We start from the raw sequence: 12026 nt of genomic DNA, 5'->3' as shown, positions 1-12026 counted from the left end.
TACAGTCAAAACTGCCTTAAAACCACCTTAAGTAATATCTTGTATTAAAACACGTTTTTTTTTTCAATCCCTATAAACCCAAGTATTTCAGAGATTACCCTCCATTCCACAACGACTTGTTTTAAGTTATTATTTTTTCTCATGTTTAAAGAGATAGCTGCTTAAGACTTGTTTTATTGTTTACTATAGGTAAATTGGAAAATGGATGGGGCACCTTTTGATTAATGGTGGTACGCTGAAAACTAGATACGACGTATCTGTTGTTTACTATAGGTACATTGGAAAATGGATAGGGCACCTCTTGATTACTGGTGATAAGCTGAAAACTAGATACGACGTATCTGTTGTTTACTGGTGGTACATTGAAAATACGGACACGTTGAAACGTGGGTATTTACGTCTCTGTCGTTTAGGAGTGATACTTTGAAAAATAGATAGGATAACTCTGTTTGCTAGTGAAACGTTGGAAAGTTGATAGGATTTTTGTATTATTTACTAGCGATACCTTCAAAAGTAGATAGTATACCTCTTGCTGACTGGCGAAACATTGAAAGTGAATAGGATTATCGATTGTTACCTTGCGGTACGTTGAAAAGTGGATAGTATATCTCTTGTTAACTGGCGATACGTTGAAAGTGAATAGGAATATCGATTTTTAACTAGTGATAAGTTGAAAAGTGGATAATATATCTCTTGCTGACTGGCGAAACATTGAAAGTGAATAGGATTATCGATTGTTACCTAGCGATACGTTGAAAAGTGGATAGTATATCTCTTGTTGACTGGCGATACGTTGAAAGTTAATAGGATTATCGATTTTTTAACTAGTGATACGTTGAAAAGTGGATAGGGTCTCTTAGTTCAAGATTTTTTTTATCTTACATTACATTAATATACTTTTGTCTAATTTACATTTTTCAGCATTAATGACTGCACTTGAAATGCATAGTCTGTAAATTTTCCTGTTTATATCTATTTACTATATTTCGTTGGTAAATGCTTTTAAAATTGCTAGTTATATTCTTTCCAGCATGTTATAAAACGAGAGAGAGAGATACAGACAGACGGACGGACAGACATACAGAGACATACAAAGCGACAGATAGAGAAATCGCTCGTAAGAAACCGTTTTGCGGAAGAAAATGGATGAGAGAGAGAGAGAGAGTAAATAAGGCAGATCGGAAAATACATTACAGTTAGTTGCCTATTTATTCGAGACCACATTAGTTACAATTAGGAATTATAATATTAGCATTTCAATAAACATTTTAAAAAATATGAAACTGTCTATTTGCCACCTCGAATGAAACTAATGCATTAAAATATAAACATTGTTGTAGTAGCAACCAATGGAACCTATAGTTATGTCAATCCAAGTTTGGTTGTTAAAATTGGAACTTATCTCGACCATTAATGTGAGTTGTTGCATCTGATTTCATATTGATTCAAATATTTACTTTTAAAAATTATTTGCTTCACTAAACCTAGTTTAGTCTACCGTCTACATCAATTTTTTTTCTACAAAGTAATATGGTTGCTATAATGTCACCAACATAAGTAAATAAGTACATACAATTTTCTTCAAAACAAATTCACGTAAAAGATACAGGAAACAACGTAGCATTTGCGAATACTGAAACGTTCTCTTTGAATACAAAACCCAAGTATAATGTCCACAGTGTACAGTGTCTTTGAATAAGGAGACTTCAATAAAGTCCACAATTTACAGTTTTTCGATGGGAATAAAATATTCCTTCTTTGCGTCCACTCCAGCCGGGGCAGGCGCTTCAATCGATAGAACGCCATCTTTAGAAAGTATTGACGTCAGCCTTAAGGAGTCAATCTTATTGGGCAATACGTACTCTTTTGTAAATTCCTGGTAGACTTTTTTCCCCGGGGACTCTTCTGTGTGTTTGGCGTGGACCATCACTTTGTTATCCAGCGTCTTGACTGAGATTTCTTCTGGTTTGTAGTCGTGGACGTCGAACCGTAAAGCTAATTTCTTGTTACCCTTGGCATCCATGACGAAAGGTTTGTCCACCTTCAACATGGAATCACCGCTATCCAATCGGAACATTTCTTTCCTCAATTTCTCTAATTCCATGTCAAATTTCTTAAACTGATCTTCGAAAGTAGGGAAGTTAAAGTCCATTTTAAAATCGTCATCGAACTCCTGAATCCAGTTTTTGAACAAGTCTCTCTGGCGATCAAAAAAAAGCCAGTCACTTATGTGAAGTGGCACAAGTCTGCCGGCCATTTCTGGACAATTAACTCTGGTTATTTTCTCTCTTCTGTCTTTCTGCAACTTGGAAATGTACTGCTGGCACTCAGTATCTGCAGGTATTTATAGGCCTTGCTGCAAACAAAAATATGCACGTGCAGTCAATTCTAATTAATCCTTGCGCGCGCTGACGTTCTGTAGCAGACATAAGCTGCATTACTATCCATCAGCGGCATGAAATGCCAAGTTTACGATTGCTAAGTTTAAACACTCCTGAATCGTGTAAACTATAGGACTCACGGTACTAATTCAGTTCCCATAGTAAACCTATGCAAACACCAAGATATTACAAATTCAGCAACTTAAATTTTCTGAGTGCTCATGATCAAACCTATATTTATCAGTATATATGAAACCTGGATGTCGGCTTCTGTGTAGAGAAAAGGATATGAGCCGCGGCATTTTCTGGACCTACATGTGTTTGAATAATGTGCTTTCAATTCCGCACCTAAGAGTCATGTGCTAATTTCAGTAATGGGTCTTCCAAACTCAAGACTGTTAAAGGACTGAAATTTCATCAGTTAAATAATGTCTCTATTTTTGCACTTACAACTAGGATGAGCTCTCAAAAGATTCGTTTTCCTGAAAAATAACTTACATTATTAACCAATCCTGGCCAGCCAAAACCCATATATTTTAGGTTCACCCATTTCCAGGCTGGTTCCCATTTTTCCATACAATTTATACCGTGTGTTCTGTAGTAATGTGGTATTGTTGTTCTTGTTTTGGCGTAGCTGATTCACCCGTGTATTCGTGTGGAAAAATGTCTTTCTTCAAATATTTAGGTGTCATTTCCATACAGTGTTTCAGTGTCTGTGTAATCAGTGCAGCACTTAAATTTGCAGCTAGCTGTTCTTTTGATTTCCCTATGAACAAACTGTTTTCGAATCTGATTGAAATTTTATCTTTTGTTTCTTTTCTTTATTCATAAGCATAGGAACACGAGAGTCTTTGCTAAATGAACTCGTTGTTTGCTACAATTTTTGCTGAACAGATTGTTCTCATAATCGGACAACTTATGAAAAAATGGCATGTAATTTTAATATTTAAAATTTAAACTGCATTTCGTTATGTACGTTTCCTTTTCAGTAATCGTGGTCCAAACATTTGTCGTTATTTTGTCTCACAATGTTCATAAAAAAATACACGTTTTTTTTATATTTTTATTTCTGTTATTGACTGTTTTGTGTTTTCATTTTGGTGTAAGTATTCTTGTCAAATATCTTCCACAATCATTAATTTATCAATTTATAATTTCAATCGTGGAATCTCTCTCTCTCTCTCTCTCGTGCCTATTTTCCTTGACTCATGTATGCTTGTGTGAAACCATGGTACTTTTGTTTCAATCTCCATATAAATTTCTTATTGATTGTAGGTGGAGGGCCTGTTCTACCATCGTGCTTACTTATTTGTTTCAAATCAACCCGCTAATGGAAAACCTTTTCTTATCAAATATTGTCACATGTAAGAATCTGGAAAGGGAAATATTTTGCCTCGGGAATGGAGAGCTGTTTTTATTTTTGGAATAATACTGATATTGCTGTTAGTAAAAATAGTTTAGTTTTCTTCCTCTTTGTCGCCTTCCACTAAATCTATTATTGCTACTACTTCGTTCTCTTGTACTCTTCTCTTTCTCATTTCATGATAAACATGTCCAAAGTAATCTACCCCATCTGGGGTGGATTAACTCGATGTGGGAACATCATTTACCTCCTCTTTCCTTAGCATGATATAGGCAATAAAATAAAACCAACCAAACAACCAACATGGTACCGATTCAGTCGTTGTAAGCATTTCTTGCTCACGGACAGTTCAAGCATGCAACTTATCAGATGCAGCAAATGGAGAGTGTTTATTTGTAAGTGTTATGGTTTATATGCCTTCAACGCATTTCGTCGTTGATTTAACGTACGAAAAGAATGCTAATGCTCAATTACATTCAAGCTAGTGTCGAACCCAATATATTATAATATATTAAGAAAGAACGTCCACAGTTATCATGGGTTAAAAGCTCCAAACTGAAGTATTATATTATTGTATTGACAGTTATCAAAACTTATTTTTTTTAAAAAAGAAACACAAAAATAAATATAACTCGATGTGGGAACATCATTTACCTCCTCTTTCCTTAGCATGATATAGGCAATAAAATAAAACCAACCAAACAACCAACATGGTACCGATTCAGTCGTTGTAAGCATTTCTTGCTCACGGACAGTTCAAGCATGCAACTTATCAGATGCAGCAAATGGAGAGTGTTTATTTGTAAGTGTTATGGTTTATATGCCTTCAACGCATTTCGTCGTTGATTTAACGTACGAAAAGAATGCTAATGCTCAATTACATTCAAGCTAGTGTCGAACCCAATATATTATAATATATTAAGAAAGAACGTCCACAGTTATCATGGGTTAAAAGCTCCAAACTGAAGTATTATATTATTGTATTGACAGTTATCAAAACTTATTTTTTTTAAAAAAGAAACACAAAAATAAATATAAAAAAACTAAATAAATGTACTTGGAACAAAATTCAATTACTTCAACAAATGCAAAATAAAATCAGGGGGTCCAATAACAATTTTTTACCACCTAACACATTAAAGGAGAGAATGTGTGTGTGTGTGTGTGTGTGTGTGTGTGTGTGTGTGTGTGTGTGATTTGGATTTTTCAACGTAGCTTTAACACTTTTCAGTCATATCGCTACGATGTCTGCAGTGTGACAGTTTATAGTGATGACTAGCACTGGGGCATCATGCCGCAGACATGTAGCATGATGTCCAACCCAGTCACATTATCTGACACCAGGCCGACCAGTCCTAACACTATCCTCTTAATGTTGAGCGCCAAGCAAGGCAACTGTTAGTACCATTTTTGTAAGTCTTTGGTATGACTCGGCCAGGGATCGAACCCACGACCTCCCGCATCTGAGGCGGACGCTCTATCCACTAGGCCACCGGAGTGGTCTTAAAGGAGAGAAAGTAATAGAGTTACGTCCACCTTATCAGAATTGTCCTAATTTTTTTTTATATAAAAAATCAACAGCAACAGATAATTTTTTCTACTCAGTAAATCATATTCCATTGTTTCTCTCTTTCTTTCTTCAATAAAAATATTAACCACAACACCTGTTATAGAAAATATATTTGAAAAAAAAATTAGACACCAATATCTAATAGCAAATATTGCAACTTCCGGATTAACTATTCGTAAATAATTTGCATACGTGTTTATAGTATCAAAAGGCATTGATCCAATGAAGACGAGCATGTCCAATGCCATTTGTCATTTTTAGGTTCACTAGCATGGAAACCAGCTAAGATAAGTATGACAAATTATGAAATATACTATAGTGCTTGAGCATACAGTAATCAGGAGTGCTGTGTTATGTAAATTAAGACTGCTTTTTCGTGCCATGTAACTATCCAGCATCGTTCGAAGCAGCGAATTTTAAAAATCATGTCATATACTTATCTAGAATTGTATGAAATAACAACGATATTTTATGTTTAACAACTATTGACCTAAGCAATGGTAAATGTTCAAATGATCTTATCTAACTTTCCGTAGCAATGAAGTGACTGATAGTTCACGGCTAGTTTTAGATGGCATGAACCAGTACAAAGCTGATCTACCCAATCCACCGGAAATAGCTCCTACTTACAAATTACCTGACTGCATTTATCAACTTGATCAAATACCTTGGTCAGTATTCTCGTACTTCAAAAGGCGTATTTTCATTCCTCAGCTTATTGGGTACGACAATGTAGCCAATGGTTGCACATGTACGCTTGCTCAACGTTGGAAGGGCATCTCGAAAGCATCATCTTTCCACACCTTGTTCGGATTGGTGTATATTCATCCATTCTGTCTTTCCGTTCCATATTGATTTCACTGCATCCATTCCGAATTTCTCAACTAATTATTGTATTAATATATTATGAAAGATTACAATATTTTATCTAATAGGGCTGAAATTTAGAACTTTAATCTTTCCTCTGATATTAAACAATTACTGTAAACATATCTTACGACTTACGAGATCTAAGGTTAACTTATAAATTACGAGTAAATATTACTCCTACTTTTCCCCGCTGGCTATAGCTGCACGCGGATTACAGATCAAACATTTTTATGTTGTTCTACGAATGGATAATTCAGAACTATCTCGCTGTATATAGATTTTGCCTCTTAGACTAGTTATATCTCATTTGAATCACATACCACCTCAAAGGAGTGACCTTTTGCTTTTGCTTGCAATGTCTCCTTTTATATATTCGGCGATCGGTCTTTGTGCTTTGGTAACTTTTTAAGTAATATTTAATTGTGATTTTCGAGCAAATGTATTGCAACAGATCGAACTGTATCACGTGCTTGTGTACTGTGCGATATAAATGTATCAGTATTTCTTGTTAGGAAATTTTAGTGGATGTGGCATCTCAATAGATCTATATGAAATATTGGAAAGCAAAGATAGGGGAACTTATAAAGCCTGTGAATAACATTGTCCTGCCATGAAACATTCAAAAACTATAAAGTAAATTAAAATTACAAGAAAATAACAAATTTAATCAGAACAAATTAATAACGGCAATTCCAATTCAAGTTAGATTATATCAATAGAATTTAATAGGCGTGTCCAGTTTGGATTTATTTCATTATCATAACGAGAGGTGCAAAGAGCGCAATGTTCACGATTGATTTGCATCACCTTCCTCCATTGACCGTATATCAACGTCCTCCTAATGCGTCAACTTCCTAAGCTCTATGCTTTGCCCCTTCATAGACTTCTTGGTCCTTTTATTCTGACCTCGTCCTTCTTTTTCAGACTGTTCCGTCTCTCTCTCAGAAAGCTGTTCTTTAAAGGACAAAATTACCCCTAAATCTCTGTATACCCCCACTCTCTAGACGTACATAAACTTCCCTCACGTTACACAGAGCATGTTGGCTATCCACACACTGCGTAAATTTCGACTTAGTACGATAGGACATTTACCTTGCTTCCAGCGGCAGGTATTAAATTACCACGCGAGTGTCTATCGAATATTACCGTATTCTTTTACATAAGCTACTACATGTTCGATTACTATTGCATGAAATTCACAAATTGTAACTCACAGCAATCCTTAACCTACAAGATTATTCAAACATTACATAATCAGATATAAGGAGGTAAGTATCGTTAACTCATGATAATCCGTGTCGTCCTAACAAACAAAGAAAGTTATTTCACATAACCCTATGAAATCCTACAAATATGAACATTTGGATCACATGCAATCAATTATACCAATGAACTAATAACTGTAAAATTAAAAGGCAAATTGCCTAACAATTCTAGCAGCAATACTTTCCATGAAATTGGATAAAAATAAATTGCGTAACAGCTCTAGCATCAACACATTTCCACGAAATCGAATAAACGATACATAATATGGAACCTAGTCATAGCAACACATTTGCATAAAACAAGCAATAAAATAATAGAATATTACGTGAAACTAAAATTGCGTACCTTATTGCTGTTCTCTTTCAGAACTTGTGCGTCATAGCACTAAAACATGTCTTTCTTTTTACAAAACGGCCACCTGGTCCCTTTCTTGTTTAACGAGGAAACATTACTATCTTTAGTTTTCCACGAAGTGAAGACTACTTTTCCTCTTTCAGGAAATTTCAGACTAAAGAATTTCGACCAAGGTCGTCAATTTAAAGTCTGATTGCTTCTAAAGTGTACGCCTTAATTTATTCTGCCCAATCGTAGACAGCGGTCCCTAATTTTTCCCAAAGAAATAACTCCTTTCATCAGGTTTAGACAGCTCAGAATCTGTGAACGACGGTGCGTAATAATTTCTCTTTGAAAAAATGAAAAGTTGACATAGGTTCCTACCAAGCAATTAGGGTTGGTAGCTCAAATGTTTACTTTCTGAGGACCGTGTTAAGATACTCCGGTCAATTTCACTGAGTTGGAATGCTTCCCCTTTGAAGTTTACACTGACATTGGGGGGTGGGGGATGAACGAAGAAAGGTCGAAGTGACTCTTCACAAAGACTTTCTGGCTTAAATGCGATAAAAAATCTATGCTCGGTGCATTCAACTTTAAAGTTCACTGCAATTCAAAATTCGACACTTAGAGCAATTTTAGTTACGGAAAAATTGTAGAGATACGGAAGCATTTTATTCACATGGCGCCTGAGTTTGTGGGAAAAACATGTAGCTCTAAGAATACAGTGTTACAATTTATTATCTTGAAAATCTTGTATGGAATAAGCACTTTAACACCCATCACGAATGCGGTTAATACATACTCGTATTTTACTTAATTATCAAACAGTTAGCGGAAATAATTAAGTTTTGGCTGTCGTTGTTTTCCAAGTTTTTCTGGGTGAGTATATACATGGGTGCTTACGGTTATGATAAATCAGGATGAGTAGACGTACATATATATATCAAAAGCATTATCCGGGCTCCTAAATACCGAGTTGCCGTACCTAGGTCCCTCAATCATTGATTTGCTTCTCTTAGATTTTTTTTGCTTTTTATTTCTTTTTCAGTTACTCTGGGAAGTTATATATATATATATATATATATATATATATATATATATATATATATATATATATATATATATATATATATATATATATATATATATATATATATATATATATATATATATATATATATATATATATATATATATATATATATATATATATATATATATATATATATAACAAAGTATTGCTTTGGCAATGGTGAGCTTGCACACTGCACATTCATTATCTTCCGGGGTAACAAACTATGAAACCACTTCCAGCTTTCGTTTTGCAACCTGACATCTCATCCAGTTTTTTCTTATTTATGTTCTGAGCCAGTTTATATAACAGTTTTTTCATGCCCGATAGTATGTATTTTTGTTTTCTTTTAGGGATTTTTGTTTTTCTTCTTGTACTGTTCATACTATATTTGTACTATGCACGCGTACAACATGTAGGTTTAGGTTCTTTTATAACCTATAAAATGTCAGCAACATGTTAGTTGTTATCTGTCAAAAAATATAATTCTGATGTCAAATATATACATAATTGTGATGTCTGAAATCTGATTGGCCAACGCCAGGTAAAGACCAATCGAACATCTGAATTTTTGTTAAGTTGACATTCAGTGTAAACTAAAAAAATGGGACAAGATGATATACTTCAAGTAGATCCACTTGATTTAAATTTGGCATCATTGCAGGCGGAAAAAGTTTAGAATTTAGGACATCAGTTCATATTCTATTTTTTTTTATTAATACCCACTGATCAATGAAAATATTGCAAACCACACCATACGAGAGATATTCAAAGAACACAGCTTGAAGGCAGAAATGTGACGTTCAGTACAACACACACACACACACGTATGTATGTATGTATATATGTATGTGTGTGTGTGTGTGTGTGTGTGTGTTATTAAAATGTTTTAAACATAAACAAAAGATCTTTATATAGAATACCCTGAAGTTAGAATTATGAAATACGCACCGGGCCTATTTTACATGATACACTATGAAGTCATATTCTCCAAGATGATAATGTTTAGACAATATTAAAAATAGGCTGCAGCAAGAGCTGTATTTCGTTTGCCCAGGTATCATATCAGTGCAGCATCTGTTGATGAGATCAGCGTGAAAGGATTTGCCATTCCTTATTAATGTCATTGTACATGCTCCACAATGTTTATATATATATATATATATATATATATATATATATATATAGAGAGAGAGAGAGAGAGAGAGAGAGAGAGAGACAGACAGACAGACAGACAGACAGACAGACAGAGAATTATAAATATTCACCAGACAGAACGGAACGTGCTATCCCTGGATTATATAGAAGAGTGGTGCAAGATAAAAGTAGACAGAATTAATATTTTAATACAAATAATGCGAGTGTGTCTGCTACACACGAGTGCATATAACACCGACTCAGTTGCATTATTTTTCGGTGCTGCCTACTTCGTCGTGATGAAATATGGACTCGTGTGTGCAGGCAAGGCGAGGGGTGCCGTTTACCTGCGGACATGGATTCCAATCTCCCTGGAGTACGAATTAAACAAAAATTCTCTAACGTGTATGATAGTGTGTGTTTCTCTGTACTGTAAGAATGTAATCATGTAGATTACCCAATTACCCCATCATTGATATTTGCCATACAATTTTGCTAGTCTGACACAATACAAAATAACATAGTGTACTCATTTTATTACCCTTTTATTAATTGCTACTTCTTTTTCCACGATCTACCTCTTGTCTGTTTCGCACATTCTACCTGTAATTCAAACCTGATATAGTGCAGGTTTTCTCTCTGATTAGGTGTTAGGAGGGGTATTTCTTGTTAGTGTTTTTTTGTTGTTCTTGTTGCTGATATAGATTGCTTCTTTCTCGACAAAGAGCTTGATTGATTACATTCGCTCGAAACGCTTGATAACACACACACACACACACACACACACACACATATATATATATATATATATATATATATATATATATATATATATATATATATATATATATATATATATATATATATATATATATATATATATATAGAGAGAGAGAGAGAGAGAGAGAGAGAGAGAGAGAGAGAGAGAGAGAGAGAGTTGGGTATGTGAGTAGCATGCCGTGGTCCGAAATCGTCAAGGGGTATTACGGTTTCCTCCCACCTTTTTATGCAATATTAACAACAGGTAAACAAATCTGAAGTATCAAACAAAGAGCACTTTTAAGGTAAAATTTGTTTATCCAATTGTCGTGTTTATCTGACGATCAACTTTTTGGCAACCGACATTGAACCGTTGGTCTGTCCCGACCCTCGGGGACTTAGTCTTCTGGTTATTCATTGGAAACTATTGAGAGCTTCACCCTGTGACCATACATATACACGAACTTACTCCTGGATCTTATCTAATATCACTGGGGTACGACCCCATGGTACGGGCCATGAGGTACGGGCCGGGGGGGGGGGGGGCGGCGGAAGGAAACAATGCTGGGGAACGCGGAGATGTATGTTTAATAAACACTCTAGTTTATATCTAGCTTGTATTCATTTTATTAGACCTCTTTTTATAATTTGTGCGCTTAATGTACTTAAGAAGTTGCAATGAGGCAGATCAGGAGTAGGTTGGAAACATTCCGTGAATTTGTAAAACCTGTTTCTTTATTTACCTTAAATTTTGGCGGCCTAAAAACAATAGCAAAATTGATAAAAAAATTTATAAATTGGTACAAATATACGAAGTTTAATTGCAAAATATGTATGGTCCCGTGATAGATTTCCGAAAAATTTGAAAATTTTGGGGAAGACATGCAAAAACAAAAATGTATGCGTGTGTGAGTATATATGTGGTGGTGTGTTTTGACAGGTATTTATTACAAAAGCAAGATAGCACTATAGCAGATGATATCGTTCAAAATGAATGAGCTGGAGCGATCGTAGAGTGAACTGGAAATATCGTATGGGGAGTTGGAGAAATCGTAGGTTGCTTGGTGAGATTATAAAGTTAACTAAAGTAATCTTAGGGTGAGCTTGGAGAGATCGCAGGATGAACTGAATTCATCATAGGGTGAGACAAAGTAATCGCAGGGTGAACTTTGAGACATCCTAGGCTAAACAGAAGTAATCATGGGGTGAGCTGAATAGATCGTAGGGTGAACTGAAGCAATCGTGGGGTGAGTTGGAGAGATCGTAGGGAGAGAT

The 12026-nt window shown here is 35.1% G+C and overlaps 1 protein-coding gene across 1 annotated transcript; it reads right to left on the bottom strand.

The window, feature by feature from the left end:
- Positions 1-1190: 1190 nt before the first annotated feature.
- On the bottom strand, positions 1191-2325 carry LOC149785725 (alpha-crystallin A chain-like). Its single transcript, XM_089979603.1, has one exon. It carries the CDS (start codon positions 2255-2257, stop codon positions 1724-1726), a length of 534 nt encoding a protein of 177 aa, XP_089835729.1. The 5' UTR covers positions 2258-2325; the 3' UTR covers positions 1191-1723.
- Positions 2326-12026: the final 9701 nt, after the last annotated feature.

The sequence above is a fragment of the Sinohyriopsis cumingii genome, chromosome 13 (assembly GCF_028554795.1).
Source record: "Sinohyriopsis cumingii isolate HCF-2022 chromosome 13, ASM2855479v2, whole genome shotgun sequence".
Lineage (NCBI taxonomy): Eukaryota > Metazoa > Mollusca > Bivalvia > Unionida > Unionidae > Sinohyriopsis > Sinohyriopsis cumingii.
The sequence above is the reverse complement of the archived record's forward strand: the minus strand, read 5'-3'. Positions and strand labels throughout refer to the sequence as shown.